Source organism: Citrus clementina, unplaced genomic scaffold, assembly GCF_000493195.1.
Source record: "Citrus clementina cultivar Clemenules unplaced genomic scaffold, Citrus_clementina_v1.0 scaffold_1, whole genome shotgun sequence".
NCBI classification, from domain to species: Eukaryota; Viridiplantae; Streptophyta; class Magnoliopsida; order Sapindales; family Rutaceae; genus Citrus; species Citrus x clementina.
In genome coordinates, this window is record NW_006263303.1 from 26,961,971 (window position 1) to 26,985,981 (window position 24,011).

At 35.9% G+C, this 24,011-nt stretch overlaps 4 protein-coding genes across 10 annotated transcripts; 2 read left to right on the forward strand and 2 right to left on the reverse strand.

Annotated features, from left to right (window-relative positions):
- Positions 1 to 240: 240 nt before the first annotated feature.
- Positions 241 to 7,813, forward strand: LOC18056015 (pumilio homolog 6, chloroplastic). 2 transcript variants are annotated; one of them, XM_024178441.1, is made up of 10 exons: positions 241 to 613; positions 1,000 to 1,685; positions 2,069 to 3,444; positions 3,526 to 3,667; positions 3,766 to 3,873; positions 4,761 to 4,973; positions 5,064 to 5,174; positions 5,344 to 5,532; positions 6,545 to 6,716; positions 7,333 to 7,813. In XM_024178441.1, the coding sequence occupies exons 2-10, from the start codon at positions 1,068 to 1,070 to the stop codon at positions 7,353 to 7,355; spliced, it is 2,952 nt and encodes a 983-aa protein (XP_024034209.1). In that variant the 5' UTR covers positions 241 to 613; positions 1,000 to 1,067; the 3' UTR covers positions 7,356 to 7,813. The 2 variants fall into 2 exon arrangements, with proteins under 2 accessions (XP_024034209.1, XP_006453301.1); XM_006453238.2 differs by having other exon boundaries at positions 241 to 1,685.
- Positions 7,814 to 7,962: 149 nt separating this feature from the next.
- Positions 7,963 to 12,602, reverse strand: LOC18056016 (18S rRNA (guanine-N(7))-methyltransferase RID2). Of its 3 annotated transcripts, none has more exons than XM_006453241.2 (11): positions 12,311 to 12,602; positions 11,661 to 11,851; positions 11,150 to 11,251; positions 10,990 to 11,065; positions 10,702 to 10,785; positions 10,529 to 10,584; positions 9,918 to 9,974; positions 9,514 to 9,563; positions 9,123 to 9,275; positions 8,658 to 8,793; positions 7,963 to 8,470 (listed from the first exon to the last, which is right to left on the reverse strand). In XM_006453241.2, exons 3-11 carry the CDS (start codon positions 11,246 to 11,248, stop codon positions 8,306 to 8,308), a joined length of 876 nt encoding a protein of 291 aa, XP_006453304.1. In that variant the 5' UTR covers positions 11,249 to 11,251; positions 11,661 to 11,851; positions 12,311 to 12,602; the 3' UTR covers positions 7,963 to 8,305. The 3 variants fall into 3 exon arrangements, with proteins under 3 accessions (XP_006453304.1, XP_006453306.1, XP_006453305.1); XM_006453243.2 differs by having other exon boundaries at positions 11,503 to 11,851; positions 12,311 to 12,601; XM_006453242.2 differs by lacking the exon at positions 11,661 to 11,851.
- Positions 12,603 to 12,972: 370 nt separating this feature from the next.
- Positions 12,973 to 16,341, reverse strand: LOC18056017 (2-methoxy-6-polyprenyl-1,4-benzoquinol methylase, mitochondrial). Its single transcript, XM_006453247.2, has 9 exons — positions 16,194 to 16,341; positions 15,798 to 15,910; positions 15,593 to 15,719; positions 15,435 to 15,496; positions 14,833 to 14,991; positions 14,495 to 14,636; positions 13,819 to 13,890; positions 13,504 to 13,612; positions 12,973 to 13,329 (listed from the first exon to the last, which is right to left on the reverse strand). The coding sequence occupies exons 2-9, from the start codon at positions 15,889 to 15,891 to the stop codon at positions 13,228 to 13,230; spliced, it is 867 nt and encodes a 288-aa protein (XP_006453310.1). The 5' UTR covers positions 15,892 to 15,910; positions 16,194 to 16,341; the 3' UTR covers positions 12,973 to 13,227.
- A 522-nt stretch (positions 16,342 to 16,863) lies between these two features.
- LOC18056018 (membrane-associated progesterone-binding protein 4) lies at positions 16,864 to 20,822 on the forward strand. 4 transcript variants are annotated; one of them, XM_024178251.1, is made up of 8 exons: positions 16,864 to 17,082; positions 17,170 to 17,246; positions 17,349 to 17,441; positions 17,630 to 17,667; positions 17,864 to 17,907; positions 18,387 to 18,433; positions 19,783 to 20,023; positions 20,486 to 20,822. In XM_024178251.1, exons 1-8 carry the CDS (start codon positions 16,972 to 16,974, stop codon positions 20,651 to 20,653), a joined length of 819 nt encoding a protein of 272 aa, XP_024034019.1. In that variant the 5' UTR covers positions 16,864 to 16,971; the 3' UTR covers positions 20,654 to 20,822. The 4 variants fall into 4 exon arrangements, with proteins under 4 accessions (XP_024034019.1, XP_024034021.1, XP_024034020.1 ...); XM_024178253.1 differs by having other exon boundaries at positions 19,849 to 20,023; XM_024178252.1 differs by having other exon boundaries at positions 17,349 to 17,420.
- The last annotated feature ends 3,189 nt before the right edge of the window (positions 20,823 to 24,011 follow it).

Here is a 24,011-nt window from a genome sequence, read left to right on the forward strand (position 1 = left end):
AAAGGAACATACAAATCAAGTTAAAATTCTAGTCAATGAGCTTAAACATATCCAATTAATCATAAGACTGTGTTTTCAATAATTATCCCATGGTTTTGGGAAAAAAAAAATGTTCAAATTATCTCATTGATTCAAAGGAACATGACTGCGAGAAAAAAAGGAAAAAGAAAGGGACAAAACATCATTGAATGGATGTAATTCCTCAAAAATGGAAGGTCTTTTTAATTAACTTCACGTGTCACTCTCGCGTCAGTGGCTTTGTTATCTTCATGAAACTATCAATCACTTTCACGGCTATTTCCCGTTTTTGTCAATTCATTTTTTCCTCTACTTCTAAAAAAACCTAAACCAAAAGACAAAACCCCCAAAAACACAACAAAACTAAGACATAACTGAAACTTAGCAATACTTGGTCTGCCTTTAGCGCTTTAATTTTTACTGTTTTTTTTTTTATTATTATTTGTATTATTAACTCTTTGCCAATATTAATACCAACACGCATCCATTTTTCAAACAACCCTCTAAAGCCAAATATATCAATTTTCAGAGCCAAGGTTTCTCTACAGAGAATCTAGGGTTTTTCTACTCTGAATCTTTCTTCTTCAGTTACTTGGTAAGGGACTCTGTGTTGATTTGTGGGCTTCAAAAAGTGAAGCTTTGTCATAAAAAAATGGCAACTTTTTTATGCTTTTTGTTTCTTTCTCATTTCTGGTTGCTCGAATGAATATATAGTTGAATTGGATACTAAAGTTTTTTCTTTTACATGGGTTGTGATTGTGATTTGTCAAAGTGTATCTTTATGCTTGCAACCCCATATGCTTGATATTGTTTTGATTGGACTCTCACTTGCACCTTTGTAGTTTTGGACTAAAATATTACTTATCAAAGTGAGAGTGCTAATTGCAATTGATGATTTCTTCTGGGTTTATTCTATCGATACTTTCTATAGTGTTGGTCCAATTTTTTGAGCTTTGAGTGAAAATAAGTGGTGTTTTTCAGGGAAGCATGTGAATAACAGTTGGCTGAATTTTTATTGAAAAAGAGGAGATAAAATCTTTTCATTAAGTATGGCTACTGAGAGTCCAATTAGAATGTCGGAAACAAGTGGGAAATGGCCTGCTCTGAAGAAAGCAGCAGCATTTGCACACTCTTCTGCGAGCATGGCAGCAGAAGAGTTAGGGTTGCTCCAAAAAGGTTGTGATGTTCATGGAAGTGTGCAAAGGGCTGTGCCTAATAGAAGTGGAAGTGCACCCCCGAACATGGAGGGTTCTTTTTTGGCTATAGAGAATCTTATAGCCCGTAAGAGCTCTAGCTCGGGGGTGAATTTGGCTAATTTCAATGGCAATATTCGAAACTCTGAGTCTGAGGAACGGTTACAAGCTAATCAAACATGTTTAAAATATTACGGTTCAAACGTCAACTTGAATCCTAGACTTCCTCGACATCTAGATCACGATCTCAATAGGTTTGGTAATCGTAGGGGACTAACTTCTTTAGACAATAGCAGTAACTGTTCAGTGCATGTGTCTCAAGTCACCCTTTCGACACATAAGGAAGAGTCTGAGGATGATCGCTCCCCAAAACACTTTTCTGATGAAATGGTAGACAGGAAAAATGGGTTCTGCTCTGGAAATGAGGCTGTTAAAGTGGCAGGCCAGAACAGAAATTTAGTTGATATAAAACAGGTAAACATCTTTCTGACATTTTTCAAGAAATTTGGTTGATATAATACAGGTAAACATCTCTGTGACATTTTTCAAGTAACTTACATCACTTACTTTGTTCACGATCCATTTATCCTTAATGTATTCTTAATATCCATTTCCGATGTTCAGATGCTAACTTTTAAACTCCTCATTCTTCTGTTAATAGTACTGTAGGAAAATAATCTTCTGTTAATAGTACTGTAGGGAAATAAGCTCTGCATATACCGTCATGTGAATTTCAGAGTGGTTTTTTCCTTTTGGTGATTAGAATTTTAGAGTTACTGATTACCAAATTTACCTCTAGCTTTTTATTCTTTGAATTGCATGCCTGTGAACGCATAGCTATGTTTTCACATTTACAGGAAGACTTTCCTCGTTCTTCATCACCAGTGTATAATCAGTCTCATTCTTTCGGCTATTCTGATTCCAGTTCCTTGAGAGATCCCTCTGTTATCTCGTCAAATGGTGTTTCAACAACTACTGGTGCTCATAATACAGGGGTGTCATCAAAAGTGGATGTGTCAACTGCTTATAATGTAAGCTCGTCGTCTCATGATTGGACAGCAACCATATCTTCTACTCCTCCAACTGAGGAAGTAACTTCAAATGACACAGATATTTGGACAAAAGATGAAGTTTTAGATCGGGATATCAGTCATTCAGATATTTCTGTTATTATTTCAAATATGAAGGATTTTAATACGGGCCATTCAAATTTAGGAAATCAGAAAAATCAAGCTCAACTCAATGTACATTCACAAGTCAGCAGTTCATCTCAAGTTGAAAATGCCCATTCTCAAGTAAGTTCCCTAGGGCTAATTGGCACACACATTGGCATGGATCAGTTTCATCATGGTCCTTCTAGGCCTTCAACAGCGGTGCAGCCAGTAGTCCAGTCATCTGGGTTCACACCTCCACTATATGCAAGTGCAGCTGCCTACATGGCTTCTCCTAATCCATTTTACTCTAATGTTCAAGCCCCAGGCTTCTATTCTCCCCAATATGGTGTAGGTGGATATGTAATGAATTCATCAATTGGTCCTCCTTTAGTTGCCGGATATCCTCCCCATGGTGGTATTGCAATGGTTCTTGATGGCAGTGCTGGTCCAAGCTTTCATCCTCAGCCATCTGGGGTTTCAACTGGAGGAAGCGTTGTTCATGGTTCTGATATGCAGTATCTTAACAAGATTTATGGACAGTTTGGGTTTTCACTGCAGCCTTCTTTTGCGAATCCTCTGCATTTGCAATACTATCAGCAACCTTTTGGGGAGGCGTATAATATTTCTGGTCAATTTGAGCCATTGGGTTCTAAAGGTGGTGTTTTGGGGAGCCATACTAATTCCCATGAATTGAAAAAGGGGTCTGACATGGCTGCTTCTGATGTTCAGACATTCCAACATTATAGAAGTGGAGAAACAGAAAATCCAAGCACCAGTAAAGTGACTGTGAGTCCTTATCATATGGGGAACCCACCAAACATGGGTATGTTTGTGTACCCCTCCTCACCACTTGCTAGTCCAGCTTTGCCTGGGTCTCCCGTAGTGGGGACAGGCCTTCTTGGAGGGAGAAATGAAATGAGGTTTTCACCTGTTTCTAATAGATATTCTGGTTGGCAAGGTCAAAGAGGTTTTGAGAGTTATAATGATCCCAAAATATGTAATTTTCTTGAAGAGTTGAAATCTGGCAAAGGTCGAAGATTTGAGCTGTCTGATATCACTGGACATATTGTTGAATTTAGGCAAGTTTTTGAGCTTTTAGTTTCATTTTCCATGTATTTTCCCTGTTAGAAACATAACTAACTTAGTATTTCTGATTCTAGTGCTGATCAACATGGGAGTCGATTTATTCAGCAGAAGTTGGAGAATTGTAGTGTTGATGAGAAGGCATCTGTTTTTAAAGAAATTCTTCCACATGCATCCAAATTGATGACTGATGTGTTTGGTAATTATGTTATTCAAAAGGTGTGCTTTCTGAACATTTTTCCACTTTTGTAACTGTTGCCTACAGCTTGTTTTTTTTCTTATTTATTTGTTTTCCTTTTTCCTTTGTGTACTTTCAGTTTTTTGAGTATGGAAGCCCTGCACAGCGGAAGGAGCTGGCAAATCAGCTTGTTGGTCAGATTTTGCCTTTAAGTATGCAGATGTATGGCTGTCGTGTAATCCAAAAGGTATGAGAGATTGTTATGGTACATTTATATGTGAGATTGTTATGGTACATTTATGTACCGATATGATATTAATATATGGTAGAAGTGTTTCTTTACTATTGAATTTTTGTTGTCTGTCTTAACTGCTTGCATTCTATTAGCAGTTCCTGGCTTTTCTTGTCTGTCTTAACTGTTTTTGTGCATTTAATTTCCATTTTGAATAATGTTTCATCTACTTGTAACCCGAAACACCACCATGTACTGGAATGTTAGAGTTTGCTTCTTAGAAAGATCAGTTTAGACTGTTGACCTAAGAGCTTGCTAGTTACATAAGGAAATAATCCGGACTAGGTTCGTTTTGAGGGTTTCAAGTTTTATCCCGAACCTGGGATAAGTAAGTAGTAGTAGCTTCTATTGGGATCTTTATGCTGAGCTTCTTGACTTGAAACAGCTCCTATTCCCATATGTGTAGCATCAGACTCCTAACTGAAAGCTTCCAATATGTTGTACTGTGAGATTTGAAGCTTCTAAAGAATTAAAATTAGGAATCATGATAGACCTGAAATTTCAAATTTGTTTTCCATTATCTTCCATAAAATATGGTTGATCTATGGGGACTATGAACTTCCCCACACAAAATTAGGCTATGCTCCTATATTAAAGATGTTCCTCTAGAGTTAGAGAGGTGAAAATTTCCCCGCACTGGGCTTTGAATGCATGCTTATGAAACTTTGATTTGCGCCAAAAGAATTCCAAAACATGTCCTGTTTTTACTCATAGTAGCGTCTTTAGTGCAATGGAGCATTCTACGGATGATTAGTTGGTCTGCTATCGTAAGTTATCCTCTGTTACTCCCTTTCCAATTGCTTCAGTGGAAAAGATTTTCATTTCATCCTGTGCTAATGTAGGCACTTGAGACCATTGAGATTGAACAGAAAGCACAACTTGTCCGTGAACTGGACGGACAGGTTATGAGATGTGTGCGTGACCAAAATGGAAATCATGTTATACAAAAATGCATCGAGTGCATTCCACCAGAGAAAATTGGTTTTATAATTTCTGCTTTCTGTGGCCAAGTTGCAGCACTTTCAATGCATCCGTATGGTTGCCGTGTTATACAGGTTACTGACACTTTATTGGAATCTCTTCTTTCCCTTCTATATTTCTTTGGTGCTTTTAACATTCTGAATTTTTGTCTTGGTTTCTTGTAGAGAGTTTTAGAGCATTGTGCAGATAAGCATCAATGCCAGTTTATAGTGGATGAGATTTTGGATAACGTTTGTGCTCTTGCTCAGGATCAGTATGGCAATTATGTTACCCAGGTTGGTATTTTCTTGTTGATCGCTTAACTTGCAATTTTTCTCTGATCATGAATTTTATATAGTCACTTCCTGAAATCTACTTTCCGGTGTGCAATGAAATTCCTTTTATACGTGAGCTTCTTGTTATTGCTTAATGCTAATCAGTGGCTGTCCTCTTTACACTTTGCAGCATGTACTGCAGAGGGGAAAACCTCTTGAAAGAAGCAAAATTATTAGGAAGTTGTCAGGGCATATTGTACAACTGAGCCAGCATAAATTTGCATCAAATGTTATTGAGAAATGCTTGGCATATGGTGGTCCTGCTGAACGAGAACTTATCATTGAGGAAATTCTTGGGCATAATGAGGAAACCTTATTGGTAATTTGCATAAGTTTTTATGGCCTTGGTATGAAAGATAATTTGAAAAGTAAATTTTAACATGTCTCTTGGTGTTGTATGAGGTTGATAGTAACTTCTTGAGTCTATTAATATTTATTTACATGCTGCTCTAAAGTCCTTAAGCAGATTGGGAAGGGCTCAGTAACTAAGTTCTAATAGGCCTCCCTTGCATGCAAAGCTCAGAGACAGTTTACAACCATATTCACAAGCATAATTTTAAGCAAATTGATTACCATTAAGTTGATACTAAAAAGATGGGGAGTCTCACATACAAGACCACAGTGTCATATTGGTTTTGATACATTATTCAATAACTACTCAACACAAGAGCTTATGTTGATAGGTGAGGGCCCAATAATAATATTTAAGAGCTTTGGACATCTTTTCATGTGGCAGGCACTTGCATCAAACTCAACCACCACTGCAAGCATGACAGACCAAAAAATAACTTATTGTACTATAATTGATGCAATTAGGGTGTTTTAAACACGCTTAATGTCATATTAAATTAACACATGATATATGATTTTGACATTTTATTTGTTCTTTCCATTTCTTGTTTGGTATTGATTTCAATGATGAACTGCTGCTTTTCGTAAATGTCTGATTAACTTTCTATTTCACTGGATAAGTAATCATTTTCAGTTATGTTCTGTTTTTTCCCCCTCAACTTTACACCATTGTCTTGCTCAGTTTAGTAAGACAACGATTCCTGCTCTTATATAGATACAAAATATTTCAAGTTGCATCCATTATTCTGTTGTATTCCATTTTATTTTTTGAGGGTCTGAGTATGTTGAATTTGACGAGAACTTATGTGATAATGTTGCTTTCCTTTCCAACCTCTTTGGGAAGGCTAAATTTCTTATTACCTGTGTAGCATGCTTGTTGTGGGGCAGCAAATATTAAATTTATATAGATCAATGTAGGCTTTGGAGATAGATTCTTGAAAATTGCTTCTCACGGTGTGCATTAACCTTTTTTTTCCCAGACAATGATGAAGGACCAGTTTGCAAATTATGTTGTCCAGAAGATTTTTGAATTAAGTTCTGAGAGTCAGCAGGCCATGATGCTTAGTCGTATCAGAACACATGCTCATGTTTTAAAGAAATACACTTATGGGAAGCACATTGTTGCTCGATTTGAAATGCTAATTGGAGAAGGTGTGGGCTCTTATGTATTGACTTGCTTTAGTTACTTAAATTTGATATTTGCATCATTGAAATTTTCAAATTCAGTATTGGAAGATGTCTTTCATGTCATAGAATTACTGTACTCCACATAATATCTGCTGTGGAGAGTAGTTATCTTTGGCGAAGAATGGTATCTGCTCAAAGATGGTCACATATTTCTCACCGAGCAAAATAGTCTACTAGATCTTTGCCAGTCTCTGGATCAAGTTGAAGTTCGTTAACATTGTTCAATCTAGGGGCAACAATGGACCACCAGATAGATATAAATTAATTGGGGTTAATTTCATGCGGACCCCCCCATTTCTTTTTTGTTAATGCTAGCTAGAAAATCACCCCCTTTGTTTCATTAATACTCTTCTACCTTCTTTGATGTAGAAGACTACCCCTTAATGTTTTATTTAACTAAAGTAAATTCATTTTTCTTCTTCAATAGTTTGAGAAGAATGGTTGATTAATAGTGGTTGCTGGTTGGAATACAACCATACAAGTCAAAATGTAGGGGTTATTTCCAATCATTTGTCACTTTCTAAGTTGTTGTATTGCATTGACTATGAATGGTATAATATTTGCTTTCTCATGCATGCAGAAAATCAGACATCTGAATCTTGAAGTAGAGCAAGATTGGGGTTAATCCTGGATCTTTGTGCTACTGCTGCTGTGGTGTAGGAAAGCAGCTGAGCTAAAACCTGGTTGAGGATGAGACAAATGTTCCAGTTCCATGCGGTTTAAGAAAGCTGTTCTGCTTTACTGTGAATGCAGCTTCTGCAATTTGGTGTCTTCTGCTCTAGGAGGCTTTAATTAACCTTTAGTAAAAGGTCTCTTTGTTGGTATTCAGTCAGTACATATGTAAATCTCCATATGGTTTGTTTATGTTTCTGAAATAAAACAATTGACACAGCTCCAAAAAGATATAGAAAAAGAATTAACTGTAGGGTAGTTGCTGCAGCATATTCATGTAGATTAGATGGAAGGGAGATCTTGCTGTTATCGTAAAGCGTTACTTGGAATTGTTTTCTATTTTGTGGGTTTTATGAAAATTAAAATTTATAGAATACATATTAAATGTACAACGATAGTTGCAGTAGAAGAATGAAGATACATGTTTACTTGCTTTCTGCAGCACGGCTTCAGATGTTGGTAATTTTAAGTGGAGGCAGGTTGGCATGAAAGTAACGGTTCTCTAACATAATCAGCTTAATTCTAAAATAAGAGAATGTAGACAAAGATGTTACTCGCATTCTGAATTATGCAAATGCATCGAATTGTAAATTATCCACCCGCATAATTCAAACAATTTATCCAAAACTTTTGCAGATGCTCAGAAAGCAAATGCCTGAAAGAGTTAACCAAGCATATCTAGTACATTAGGTTGTACATAAGTAACCAAGTGCTACCGTCAGCTCCCACACAAAGATGACCGACTAATGTTTGTATTGTGATCTTCCACCCAGACGACTTCTAACTTCATCAGGCTTAATAGAAGAAAGCTCGTCACTCGAAAGAATCAACACAGATTGGAATGTGCAAGAGGAAGGAAGAACAAACTTCCCTTCAGAAGATCAAAAGCGAGCCTTCCGTTTTCTAGCTGTGTACTTTGTGTCGGGAGGCACAGCACATCCTTTTCTTCTCATTTGTTCCTTCTTCTTCAGCACCCACTCTCTACCTTTCCCTTTGTTTGTTATTTTCTGCTTTTTCCTGGGTCTGTGCCTGTCTGAAATGCATACCTACACGAACAAAAAGAATCATTAATTTGCTTTTGGTAAAAAAGAAAAGGCAAAACCAGGATTGAAGAACTTATTTCCCATTTCCGGGGGAAATAAAAGAATGTTGAAAGAAATTCTTCAAATTAGAAAACCTAATAGAAGCTCTGAGGAGAAATAAAACTTCAAGATTCTTTGAAATGTGACCCACCGTTCGATTTTCTTCATCCCCACTACTTTCATCATCAGAGCAACTCTCCATGTCTCCAACTTTTCCCTTTGGAGCCTCTGAGCTTATGGATGGTGGACCACATGTGAGGACTAGAAATTCTTTTCTACTTTTGGAACTACAAGAAGAGAAGTATTCTCTATTTAATGAGCCATGATAATTAATAGGAAGTATGTCACCAACATAAAAAGATGTTTAATTAGAACTTTCCAAGCAAACTTATCGTCAAAGTTTCCTTGGAGATGCTAATTCTCATCAAATACCATTACCAAGAATTCAAAATTTAACCCTTATTGAGGAATGTCAACAAAGGAAAGAAAAGTTATGGGGTACAAATATGCACAAAACATGCTTACAAAATAAAAAATTCAGTTCCAAAAACAGTTTCCGTTGTTGGACCAGATGAAAAGCCATTATAAGGATGCTCTCACCAGATCTTTTGCATACCTATGTGGGTAGTCAACAACAACACCACCAGCAAAACCAGCTCGCATAGCAGCACCCAATATCAACTCACGCTGGGCTACACTTTCAGGATATATCTGAAATACTGCTCTTGCTCCCCTCGCCAAGCATCTATATAATGACCCAAAGAAAGCCCTGAGAAAGGGGGGGGGGGGGGGGGTTGAACACGGGATTGAGCAATATATATTAGGGCGGAAACTGAAGAGAGAATTTAGAGTAAAGAACATTTCATTTGATTCAACCTTCATGATTTCAGCTCACCGGTGAATAAAAGAGAGACATCCTAACATAGTTTAGTTATGCTACTCATGAATTGAAAATAATAATCACAATAATAATAAGAAATAAGAAGGATGAAAGAACCCTAACATACTTCAATCTTAATCGTGGCTCATGTGAGGCCTTGTCAGCATTACATAACCACTGCATGGCCGATCAAAGGAAACAAGGAAAATATTAGCAAGACAGATGCAGTAAGGTACTTCGCTGACACACTAAAAAAGGAAGGATATCTTACAAAAGTTAGAAAATAACAAGGCTCTACGGACAAGATTTTTAGGATTTGAATATACTACACACAGTGTTGTATGCTGATTGTTACAACTCTATTCAGTTCATTTGCACTGTCAGGAATCTAATAACAGTCAAATACATTCAAAATTTCAGATTATTCATGTCTAAAGAGAGAATTAACTAAAGCAATTAATTTACTGATAACAAAACCCAAAACCAACATGCAACACAAATGTGTCAGGGGAACATAGGCAAAAACTAAACCTGAACAGCCGATATACTGATGGCCCCGTCAACAACTCCAGGCCGAAGTCCCAAGCCCTGCCACATAATAACGAATAATTATACACATCCAGTCAACTCCAGGTTGAAGTTACTGCTAAATATTACAGAAATTTTACTCTTTAAGTACCAAAAGAAGAATAAAACGAGCACTTAACAAAAGTCAAGGCCAACCAAAAGAATTTTCAGAAAAAAAGCAGTGCAGAAGATTAACATTCAACAAAGATTAGTACGTATAAAAAGTTATATGGCTCGAACAATTGAATGCATACAAGAGGGAGAGACAGAAATTTATGCATTACATTAATAAAATATAAAATGTTGCTCTGTAAATTATTTTCTGTCAGCTAAGTGACGTTAATCATACTGAAGAGTTGTTGCTTATATATGTGTGTGTGTATGCGTGTGTGTGTTACAAATTTGGAAATGCATGTTATATACAAATAGGTAAGAATACAGAAACAAAATTAGACTCAAATCTTAAAAAAATTTCCTTCATTTCCCTCTTTCAAATGAAAGAAACACAGTAAAACCCTGCATCCTAGTTCCTGCAACTGTAATACAAAATAAAGCAAAAATAACTCGGAGGATACCTGACCCATGTCTCCAAGTAATAGATCGCCCTCAACCTCTCGCTCCAAAGCAATATCTGGATTTGGGGAAAAATAAAATAAAAATAAAATAAAATAAAATAAAATAAAATTACAGATAAAATGAACCTGTAGCAGGAAATTATATCTTCGAGCAAATAAGACAGTTCACATACTAAGCATTGACTGGGAAATGTCTAGACCAATCCATTGGTGCCCGTTCTCAGATAGTGTCTCACCACTAAGACCTGATCCACAACCTACAAAGATAAATACCAAAAACAACTACTGAAATCTGAATGCTCACTAAATCCTTCACCACACATCCACCTCAAGTGAAGACAACTAAGTCATAGTTTAATAAGAATATTTAACATTAATTTGACTTAATTTAATGAGATGAATTATCTCAAACTATTGAAATATATTAAAAAAGAAAGATCTTTTTTTTTTCCTCCAAATACCGATATCAAGAAGTAATCTGGGGACCCCATCATCAGGCAAAGCAAGCAGCTCTAATGCTCTCTCCGAAAGCTTTGCCTATCAAGACAATCAAAAATAAATTCTGCTATCTTTCTTCTATCCCAAAATAAGGTAACACTAATAACGAGCAATCAACAAAACCTGAATGTCGATGATACGAGAAGAGGACGTGTATTTCCGAGCTTCAGTATCATCATAGAATATCTCAGGTGGCGCTATTAACTCCGGTCGGTTCGCCATCTCCTGCAAAATCCATTTGAAAATATCATTATACGCTTAAACCCTTCATGCCGGCGGGGGCCATAAACCCTCCAAAAAAAGAAAATAAAAAAAAAATTGCTCATGCCCATTAAACTAGAAAGAATGCTGAATTAAAAAATAAAAAATAAAGACTCGCTAAAAAAATAACTGATTCAAAGTGAACCATGTTCTAACAATTACTAAGGTTTTGCTTTGTAAAGGTAATAAATTTTTTCAATTTGAAAGTGGCAAACCTGTAAATAATAGCTGAAATAATAAAAGATGCGTTAAAGAGCTGTGAAATTAAGGGTTTTTGAAACGATTTTCAATTTTGTAATTTATGGTTGAAGCAATGAGGGCTTGAAGCGGCCAAGTGAACAAGACTCTCTGTTTGCTTTGTTCTCGCTGATACCTAAATTTGATGACATGTTTTTTCTACTTCTGTTTCGTTCTGTTGCCACAAGTTTGTGGGCTACAGGTCAGCGGGTTACTGGGATCCCCACCGGGCTGGTCTAGGGTTGGCAAAATCCGGATTCAGATCCGGATTTACATATATGCATCCGGATCCGCAACGGATGCTGCGGATATTCCGAATATCCAGATCTGTAAAATTAAAATTTAATAATTTAATATATAATTTAAAAATCCAACCATAATGCAGAAATTAACAATTCAACAAGAAAATTAATGCATTTAATTAGAGAAATTAAAGTAAAATGAGTTAACATATGTGGAAAAAAAAAATTAAGCATTTTACATTATATTGAAATTTAATGTATTTAATTAGAGTAATTAAATAAATCAGCAAAGAAAATTAATCAAAATCAAATTAAATTGAATCAACAAGAAATGAAAATAAGCTAACAATATTTTGAAGTTTAAACAAGTTTACATTAGATTAAACTCATTAAATACAATCAATTAACCACAATACCAAATTATTAACCAGAGAAAGGAAAAACCCATGTAATTAATGAAAATAGTATTATTGACCAGAGAAAGGAAAAACCCATGTAATTAATAAAAACAAAAGAAAATTAACAGAAACAAAGAGCAAATTACAGGCACGAATGATCCAATCAGGCGAGGTTTGGACGATGGTGACGTGGGTGAAGCATGCAGCAACAGCGGTGTGGCGAGCTTCAACGACAGCAAGGCTTGCAGTGTGCAGCGATAGCAACGTGCTCAGGCGAGGCTGCGACGCGAGGCTCAGGCGAGGCTGCAAGGAAGACGGCGACCGGTCGACGGCGTTACAAGCCCTTCAGATTTGGCCGGCGTTAGAGATTTGAAGGTTACGGCAATATTGTTAGGGTTAGGGATTTTTTTGATTTAAGAGTTAAGACTTTTAATTTAAAACAAAATAAAACCGGATCCAGATATCCTGTTATCATTACGGATCCTCATTTTACATATCCGAATCCGCATTTTTTCATATACGGATCCGAATTTTATTGCCACCCTTAGGCTGGTCCATTAATAATGAATTTTTTTTTCTATTTCTAAAATAATCATATTGTCAATTTAACCTTCCCATTAAAAAAAAAAAAAGAAGTCAATCTAACATAACGTTTTGACTGCCGAGACTCAATCCTAGCATTACGAAAAACTAGCCATTTTCTTTTTTTTTTTGTTTGATCCTCAATACAAATTTTAAAATATTAGATAATAAATTTGGCTTTGGATATTGCAAGTATCACACATCACATAACGTCGTTACGGAGGTACATACAACTTCTACTGAAATATCTAGAAGCAACTTTTACAAGAATAGAATAGTCTCTCTCTAATTTAACTCAAAAAGTATCAAATGCAAGGGAAAAAAAACCAACACGTAAGAGTTACAGAGGACAGTTAGCTCAGTTTGGCTAACTGAAATTTTTTTTTTTTTTTTTCTCTTTCCTTTCATAAATAAAACAACATTTAAATTCAAACGAACAAAAGATTGGGTAAGATGGGATTTTTCGTTCATATTTACACCTCTAAATTTTCAATCCTGAGTGTAAGGCGACGACTCCGCCAACAAGATTTTCATACTCAACCTTCTGAAATCCAGCATCAGAAATCATTGCAGCGAATTTTTCCTGCATTCGTCAATTGGAATAAATTGAAATGTCATTCCAAAACAGAAACAATATCACATTGTATATAAAAAGGAAGAAACTGATAGCCGCAATGTATCACATTTTTAGTAGGACAACAAACTTGCTTCTTCTGATGACGGAAAACAATGCAAAGGACTGAAAATCATTAATTACCTGAGGGGGAAAACGGCGGACACTCTCAACCAAGTACTGATAAGAACCCCGATCACCTGCTACCAGTTCCCCTATTGCTGGAATGACTGAAAATGAGTAATAATCGTACCTGCATTAGGGGTTAAAAGAAAACTAAGGTAACTTACAATTCATATGGTATACAAGAGAAACACGTATTAAATTTTGATCCAGCTTCAGTAACAACAGGAATGCTGGAGTACTACAAGCAAGGACAGTAATATGTTAAGCATGCGATTTGTAAAGAGGGTTAAGTAGTTTAATTACAGGTAACATCCAACTGCAAAACATACTCACAATTCCTTGAATACAGGAATATCGACGTGGCTCAGCTCAAGGCACAGAAATCTTCCTCCACGTTTCAGTACCCTAATGAACAAAACCATCAAACATGATAAATATATACAACAAAGTAATAATATACAGCTAGAAGTATAAAACTGGAAGATATTTCAAGCATAAAGGTAGTCAAAGGCCATACCCATCCTGAAAACTAAATCCCAAACATAGCGCACAATATTAACAGCCTCATATCCTAGTTATATCCCATTGGCTAGACCCATCAATTTGTAGGTCCCTACCCATTCAACTTATGCATTGAGCAGTAAATAAAATAATGAATAGTCACAATCACACTCATAACCATGTCCATGGGCAAGTGAACCAATTTGAAGTCTTCTTGATCTTTTACTCACAGTTTCTATTCCAAATGGAAGTAATGTAATTCAGATTTGACAAGATAATTGATTCTAAAGATGGCTTCCTTTACCCACACTTTCTATGACAAATGGAAGTAATGTGGTTCAGGCTTGACAAAATAATTGATTCTAAAGATGGCTCACGTTGAATGTTACGGCCACTTTTGACAGTGTTTCTTTCTTAGCACTATTACACAACGGTTGCACTCTACATATCTATTAAATGTTTAAATTCACTAAGGAGAACAACTATGCCGAGAACACTGTGAGCACACCTGTAAGCTTCAGCTAGAGCCTTCTCAATATGAGTAACATTCCTAATTCCGAAGGCAATTGTGTAACCATCCATAGTACTGTCTTCAAAGCACAAGGCTTCTGCATCTCCTTCCACCCACAAAAGTGATTTGTCCTGGTAACCTAATGAACAGTAATTCTTCAGTAAATAAATATCCTCGTAAACAAACACGGTGTCCACGACCTAAAAGGTTTCAAGATAGAAACTTCACTTCCTAACAAAAATTAAAGTTTCTTAACCAATATTCAATTTGTTGAGTTTCACTCGTACAGAAGAAAAACCAAAAAATCAGAATCATGAACAATCCCTCTATTTTACCTCTCTCTAAAGCACGCTTTTTACCAACATTTAGCATGTTTGGGTTGATGTCACAAACATATATCCGAGTTTCCTCCTGTAAATCATCTTCAAGAACATCCTGGAGTGCTCTTCGTTTGATGCTATTTACAGTGTCTAAAATCCTGAAAGCAACATCCCCTGCAAAATTAAGTCCTTTAAATTGAAGACCTCAATAGAAAACTCAGAGAGGGAGGGAGGGAGGGAGAGAGAGAGAGAGAGAGAGAGAGGTGAATCACCACACATCAATAAATATCATTTTTGTTCAAGATAAGGTGCAGATGGAGCATTCAAAATAAAACTTTTGTGCCAGACAAGTAAAAGAAGGAAAATCTCATAGAAGAATGAACAGAATAGCAGATCATATCAAAGGTCAACAGTTATTATAATGTGACCCTGCAAATGTCAACCCTTAAATTCATAGCTGATGCAACATAAGTCTCCCTTGAACACGCATGTATTATCTTATATAATAGTGTTTCAAATTTCTCCACCAACTCTAAATATTCCCGTGCCCTGAAGTTCTACAAACTCTACATACCTCTAAATGCGTAGCAAAAAGTAATAGCATTAGTTAAACTGACCTGTTCCACCAGCAACATCAAGGTGCTTCATTCCCGGAAATGGATTCAACTTGGAAACAAGTCTGAGCAATGCGAAGAGGATACCCAACAATGTTAGGTAAAGTAAAGTAGATTTCAAACTTAAGAAAATTATTTAAAAATGCCACCAAGAATCTAACCTATCCTTCCACAATCTATGCAATCCACCACTCATCAAATCATTCATGAGATCATAGTTTTTAGCAACACTGCTGAAAACATTGCTAACCAATTGACTTTTTTCTTCTGCCGGTACTTCTTTGAACCCTGAAAATTTAACTAACATGATCTACAATCCAAATGAGCATTTGAAAAAACATTAACAAAGACAGAAAGAAAGCTTACCGAAGCTTGTAGCATGTGAATGCAGTAAAGAAGTGGAAGAGAGCATCGGTAAGAGTCTACTCCCCAAATTCCTCGTCACCACCCGCACTGCCATGGCTTCAACAACTTTCTAACTAAAAGTCAAATTCAAACACACGGCTCACTTACAGCCTTACAGGTATTATCACATATGGTTTCTTAATTAACATTCAACATGAACAAAGATAAAAATAAAACAAATTCCACTAAATCTCATTACCTAAAAGAAAAAAAATCAAAATTTGATAAATACCCAAAAGAAAACATCATATATAAAACTCAAACTGACAGTTTAAGTAATAATTAAAAAAAAAAACAAATTTATACAATTTTCCAACTAATTTAAAATCTATTGAGCTATGAAAGTCGACGATATACCAATGCAATGGATGCTGAAAACCTTGAAACAGTAACGGGCGCCCAATAAAACTGTACACTCTCTGTTCTAATAATATTCGCTTCTCCAACTCTCCCTCGCTCTTCGGTCGGTGAAATTGCAGGCTGCCGAGTGTTCTTTTCTTCTGAAATTTTTTTGGGATAATAACATAGGGGTCTCTTATTGTTTTTAATTTTATAAAATGGACAATTTTCTAATTTGTGTCAACTTGGTCCCTTCCTCATTGGGAATAGCATGAATACCCTTAAGTATTACTCTTGCTATTGATGGTCAGATTTCAATTACGAGAATAATTGGATTGTGATTTTTTTTCATAGGGTCGCGAAGGTTTTATGATGTGGTGGTTAGATTTTTTTGTTGGTTAAAAAAATTTCAGCGTACCTATTAAATTTTTATTTTAGTGTAAATATTCAAAAAATAAAAGTTGTACGAGATTCTAATTCAACTTCTACCTAAGAATAAAAGATTATACAAAATATGCCGATTAGTTATTTACTTTAAACGTGTTAGTTGGAAGTTAGAACCTTTATTTGCTGGTTAGGCTAGTTTGTTAACGAGTCACCGGATCTGGGACCTATTTGATAAAAATGAACAAACATTACCCTTAACTGATAAAACGAGAAAATGTTGACTAATAGGAGAGTATAGACTTCTGACCTGCAGGTTTACTTTGCCATTTTCTTAATCTCCAATTCCGATTGAGTTTTCTCATTCTCCGTTGAAAAAACATAAACTTTGAGCCTTTTAACAAAATTTCCGATGGTTGTTAAGAAAATAATATCATCCCCATTTGTGGCAATTGCAGTTTTAGTGACTTTGGTCGCTGTAATTTTCAGATTTTCTCCCAAACTCCTCCTCAGCCGTCAACAGGTTTCAATCCTTTAACTAAATTATGTCTCTTTAATGATTATTTGTTTATTTTACTTTACTTTGATATTGGCTTTACTTTACTTTCAGAGATTGTTCACAGCTGAAGAATTGGCATTGCACAATGGAACTGATGAATCAATACCAATCCTTTTAGGAATTCTTGGGTACTCGTCTCTATTTTTATGTTTGTTTAATTCAGTTGGTGATGTTGATTTGCTGTTTTAGTTGATTTTATTTGGTGGGTTTTTTTTTTTTTTTGGAATCAGATCAGTGTTTGATGTGACCAAAGGAAAATCTCATTATGGCGTTGGAGGAGGTTATAATCATTTTGCTGGAAGGTCAGTTAAACCAATTTCAAAGTTAGTATCATTTGCTTTATTAATATGCTTTGTAATCGAGTGAGTTGGTTTCAGCTTGAGAATTGGGTTGGTATGAAGTACATGATTTTGTAGGAATTTTTAGTGTTTTATTCTTTTGGAGGTAGTGGTTTTAGTAGCTATATATACTCATGGTGATAGCTTCTTGCTTTTCTGTCTTGTAATCTTAGAGATGCTTCCCGTGCATTCGTTTCAGGAAACTTTACAGGTACAATCTTCAATGATATATCTTTTTCTGCTTTTCTTATGGTGATGTAAAGTTTTGGATAACAATTTTGCAAAGTCATAACAAACGAGCACTAAATTTCCTACTTTCGAAGCTGCTATATCAGTGCTCCTTTACATACTGCTACTTTCATTCATTTACTTGTCTATTTCTTTCTTCTCTTTTGTTTTTGACATAGGAGATGGACTCACTGATTCATTGCGTGGTCTATCCAGCACAGAGGTAATTTCTTTTCTGCATGCTCTTTCTCATTGTCAGAGTTTAGTTCTACTTTAGTCATTGCAAGTTATTAATGCATGTAAGAGAACAGGAATTATAAACATTTTTGTCTAAAGTTGCTTCTTTTGAAGCTTGAATCTAAGCATTTACAAATGGTGGCTCCACTTTTGCTGATGCACCTGATGATGGTGACTATGCTTTAATGTGTATATTAAAATATCGTTATGCTTTCAACTGTCTGAGATGCCTCTTTCCTTGCCCTCTCTTTCTCTCTCATTCTCACACGTATACACACCCGACATGTACACATTAACCAATGTATCAACTGACTTTCATTCAATTTTTCTCTTCAAAAACAATAGTTTACCGAAAACAAAACCCCAATGCTATCTGCACAGGCCTTTTGTTGCACGGTTTGTGTCAAATGTCGTTAGAACAGATGAATGGCATAACTTTTGGTTTGCTGATTGAAAATTTTGCAGGTAAAGAGCATTGTCGAATGGCGGGAATTTTATTTCAGAAGTTACACGTGAGTAATACGTGATTTATTTATATTTTCCATGCGCAGTCCTTTGAGTTGAAAAATGAAGCAAGAAAGAAAAAGTAATTGTAAAGGAAATTATCAAAAAGGGCCAGTGAACTAAAGTGGTAATTCATTCCCTGTCCACCATGGTTACTGGTAAGATACAGGCTAGCATTTTGTATCTTCAAAATCAATCATAAAGCAGCCAAAAGAAAGAAACTTGTTTCCGTGAATATTTAATGTGATGATCCGTAAGTATCATTTGCCATCACGTATGGCACTGTTTCTGAAGTTTCATAGTGCAAATGAGTCAGCAGTGAAGCAAAGTTGGAGTCACCTTTTGTGTTGTTGGAGCCAATTGCCACATTAGTAAAGTGACAATGGCCACATTGACCACCATGTGCATGTCTTCTTGTCAGCCTTGGCACAAGGAAAATTAAATTTTGGAGAAGTGATTCAAAGAAAGTTTCCTAATTTTTGTCTCTTTCCTTCTTGGTGTGTGATGCGCAACAGAAGTGTAGAAGCTTCGAATCATCTTTTTCTTCTCTGGTTTGAGGCTTCAAAGTTGTGATACAAGATTACAAGTTGTGCAAAGAAGCTAATTTTTGCATTTCATTTTGGCTTGTGATTCTCATCTTATGGAGTATTTCTTTGCTTTTGGTAGAGGAACAAAGGGTAAATCTCTTTGGAAATGTGCAGTGGCAGCACTGTTTTGGGTAATATGGGAGGAAAGAAATGTTTGTATTTTTTTAGGGGAAAAGTGTAGATAATGCTGAAGGACTGTGGGATAGAGTTTGTCTTCTTGCTTCACTTTGGGCTTCAGTTTCAAAGGAGTTTCAAGATTCATCCTTTGTCTTCATACATCTAAATTGGGATGGGGTTTTGAGATACGAAGTTATAACTGATTCTAGCCTTGTATAGGGATGATTGGGTATATACTTTTGTATAGCACAAACAGTCCTAGTTTTTGTTTTCTTAGTGGACAGCTGGTCCTCTATCTGTTTTAAATCTTCTTCATTAATATTTCTTTGAGTTTCTTGTCCCAAAAAAAAACTTTGACCACGACGTTGTATCTGCAATTAGATGCCGATGAGCAATCAGGTACCTAAGCAAAATTGTTATGTAGTGTCTAGTAACCTTGTTAATTCCTTGGCGGCCTATTGTTGTGAATGACTTGCAATATCTATTAACAAAAAGGATGCGGTACTTTGATTCCCGATTTGCTAGCAAAGGTATTGCGAATGTGAAACATCAGCTTTATTTCCAAAGAGACAATTTCTTCTTTTCCTGGCCCATCCTTGAGAAGATTTTAATTTCTTAGGGTATCTATCTGGAAATCTATTTTTTATGTGCAGTTGTTGCTTGAGTTTATCCTCTGAAGGACAGTGCTTGGTATTTACTCTGCCTTCTCCTGCTGTCAGATTTGTTGGTAAGCTAGTGGGTCGTTACTACGATAACCAGGGGAATGCTACAAAATATCTGAAAGGAGCTGAAGCAAAGGCTGCTAGAGGGGCACAGCTTTTGGAGAAACAGAAGGCTGAAGAGGCTAAACAACCTGGTTGCAACTCAAGGTGGAGTCAGGATGAGGGTGGAGAGGTATGAGTTTCTGGAACTTGGCATTGTCATCTTATCCAAGCATGATCAAGTTGCAATGCCACTTTCCCTAATGTGATATAGTTTTGAAAAATTTGCTGTTTGTACTTATAATTAGTATATAAGCCATCAGTCTGAGGTAACTGGAGTTTTGTATCCATCTGAACTAATTTTGTAGCCAAGCCAGTCATGATAGTAGGGGCACACCTTTAAAATGACACAACTCTATTTCCTGCAGATTAAGAACCATCTCTCATGTTTGGGATTGGGTAATATACATGTCTGTAATATTACAAACTTGTAACCTCCAAACTCTTGAGTTGAAACCTCTAATGGGAAGTTTGAAAACTGCAACACCGCAATTAACCCCAGGCTCCATAGCACAAAAGATGAAACCTGATCTCAGTATTATTGTAATGAATCATCTTCATGTTTTCTGACAGTTCGTACGTCTGTTTTTGCTAGGTTTGGTGCGACACCGGCTTCCCAAGGTTAGTTCAAAGACCTTTAGAAATTGCTTTGACTGGAAAGATGAGCAAGCGATGTGCTTGCTTTCTAGAAGATCAGCTTGATCAGCAAGGTTTGGAAGTGTACGAAGGATGTGATTATCTTGCCCAGACATGCCGAGTTTAAAAGGTCCTATACTGGAGATCTTAACTTTTTTCTCGAGTGTATTTATATTCATAGACATACACACCATGTTCATATATTGAAATAGGGAAAAGATGAAAAGAAACAGAGTGATAAATATGGAGAAACTTTCCTGCATTATTTAAAATCGGCAGCTGTTTCAGGAAATTTATTCGATTAGTTTTAGTAGAAGAGGAGTGAAAATTTTCAATACTGATTTTATCTCTTGAGTTTGATTAGGAACATTGAAATTTTGATGAAGTTCTTGTTACAACAAGACTTGAGTCTATCACATGTAAATCAAATAAGAGAAATAAATAGAAAGAAGAGCTCTTTATTTCAGATTTTCAGTAATTGTCAATTCTTTCACTTGAGAAACTTCGGCAAATAAATGTGCAGACACAAAACCTGTACAGATCAAGTTCACTGCAGGTTCCCTGGCCATATTTTGCTGCACAATTTTCATCACATCATTGCACATTACAAGCTTCACTGCATGGACCAAGGCCAGCGGTGCATGTTTTGTGTTTTGGCAGCGGCAGCGATCAGGTGGAGCCGTGCCACATTCATAGTAGTACTTGCATATTGGAGCTCCAAAGGAGACTTCACAGGATCCTCTCCCATTAGTGTCTTGATTTGCATTTTGAATCACAAGCAGCATAACATGGACCCAAATCTTCTGAGCATATTTCTCCTTTCACATTGCTAAGTAATGAACCTATATCGCAATTTATCAACCGAAATCAAATCAAATTAGTACACAGCAGCACACAAGTATTTTCTTGCAATATTATGGTATCCGAATAGAAATGCGTTAGACTGAAATTTCAACGAAAGTGATATGATGTACGTCTGGCTGAAAAAAGTTACTTTTATAGATTAATACGCCCTATATCAGCGTGGTTATTTTGAGATAAAGTTTGAGCAAATTCAAGTGAAGAAAAAAAGAATTTGTTATGAAAATATTGATATTTTAATTATTGAGATAACCCATACTAATGAAAAAGAAAAATGTTATTTTGCATGCACCAAGTAAAATCAAAATATTTTGATAAAAGGAAAAAGATAGATCCAATATCTCACTCTTTAAAAGCTGCTATGAATACAATGCAAGAAGGATAAAGAACATGGACGTTTCAAAATCTTAGTGATTTGAACTTAGACAAGTTATTTTGATTCGTTGGTAATTTGGTATTTATAATAAGATATTTCTTTTTTTATCTTAACCATGAGGTATCTTGGGGAGGGCCCTAATTGTGGGAGACACCTTTAAACTCGTATCACAACTCAGCCTAGAAGTCCCCGCTCGAATCGAGAGGCACATATTCTCTCAATAAAGCGACTTCCTTGCGGCTCGAACTGAGGAGCAAACCTAGTCAAACCACTTAAGGGAACTTCACTGCCGGTGGAGCCAATACTTTGTTGGTTATTTATTATAATATCTTAAAAGTTTTGAGCCCAAACCAATGGGGTGACCTACTCCATAATTTTAAAACTTTCCCTTTAAATTTTTAAATACGTTTACCTCATTGTCGGACTTATTCCTACTGGGATTACCAACAAGTCTGGTATAACACCATTGAAAGAGGCACTCCTAGATTAGTTATAAACTACAAACCTCTGAGGGGGGAAACCTTTTCTCGGAATCAGAAGGAGTATAGTGGGCTTTGAAGAGGATAAGGATTCCGCTGAGGGCTGTAAATCCATACCTGTAGCCATATTGACCAAACCAAAAATAGACCATAAGGTCTTGACCATGGATCCTCCGATCTGTAGAACATTGTTCTTTTCTAGCTCTTCTTCCGGGAAGACTAGTGAGTCAAAGCATGTTGTGAGTTCAGAAGAATTCATTATTAAGAACTTTGATAAAGCAATTGATTGTTGGGAACTTCCAAAAATTTCCTAAGAAAAGATTTACAAAACAAAAATGCTTGATCTTTTAAAGCATGATTATATTATAAAGACTGAAGAACGTGATATAACTCTTTCAGAGCCTTTTGAAACAATTTATTTGTTTTCAGAAAAATCTTTAAAGAAATTAAAAGAAAAGAATTTCAAATATATTCACATTAGTTTAATCCAAGTAGGAATAAAACATTTGACCAAAGAAGGCTTGGATACTTCTATCATTGTTGTCCTTAGAGATGGGCGATTCATCTCTTTTGATGATTCTTTACTAAGTAGTATCGAATCTAGTCTATGTAAAGGTCCTATATCTTTTGATTGTTATCCAAATATAACAATTTCTCTTAAAGACAAAAATATTTTAAAGAGCATAATTTTACAAATCAAAACCCATAATTATCATATGATTAAGGGATCCATCCCAGTTGCATTAATTTTTAAAATTTCTTACAAAGCCATGATTTCTGCATTTAGCACACAGCATAAATACCAGTCGAAAAGAGATGAGACCCTTCTCTTGCAGACTGATTTGTCCAAAGCAAACACGATCATTCCTAAACCAATCCAATGGAAAGATGTAAATCTTCCAGAGGAATGGATCCTTGAAGGAGCCGCTCCACCAGCGATTCCGAAACAACTTGAGCCTAATACAGAGTTGCAAAATGTGACTCAGTATTCCGATGGTAAAGTCAAACTGTCATTCAGGAGATCTACCTCATCCAGATTTTCTGATAAAGCATCGTGCTCAAGCAATCCTTCATTAGAAAGGAAATTTACAAAAATACCCTCTGTTATAAATCTCCCTTTTCAGTCCATAAAAAGTCAACCAAGGTTTTCTACTTCAAATATACCTAGTACTTCCATTCGATCAGTTGATTACACCACTAGTGTTCCTCATCCGATCTACACTAGTAATCAACATGTACAAAGTCAGGAAGAGAAGGAACCTTCTCCTCCAACTTCCCCCACGTTTTCTGCTGTTACAGAAAATGTCATTAATGTCATTGAAAAAGAATTTGAATTAGATAAAACTTCTCTGCATAATGATTTTTATTCTGATTTAAACAAAGAAAAAAGACTTCGGTTTTTCAAACACTTTTTAAACCAAAGAAAAGAAATCCAACAAACTTACTATGAATTTGTGAATTTTCATAAAATTCATATATTGTTTTTTGATTGGTTTGAGATATATTCTTCTGATAACAACATCTCTTATCCTTTTAAAGAGTCAAACCCTATTACTATTAAGAAGAAAGTTCCTGAATGGAAACTTCTTGATAGTGATAGAACTATAGAGTCTGAACACCCACCTCTTCGGAGTGTAACCGTTGATCACGGTGAACCTCCTGTCCAAATTCGAGCTTCACCTTACAAAATTCCAAAACCAAATGATTCAGAGGCAAATTTAAGTAGTATTATCCAACAGAATAATTTCTGTAATACTAACTTAAATACA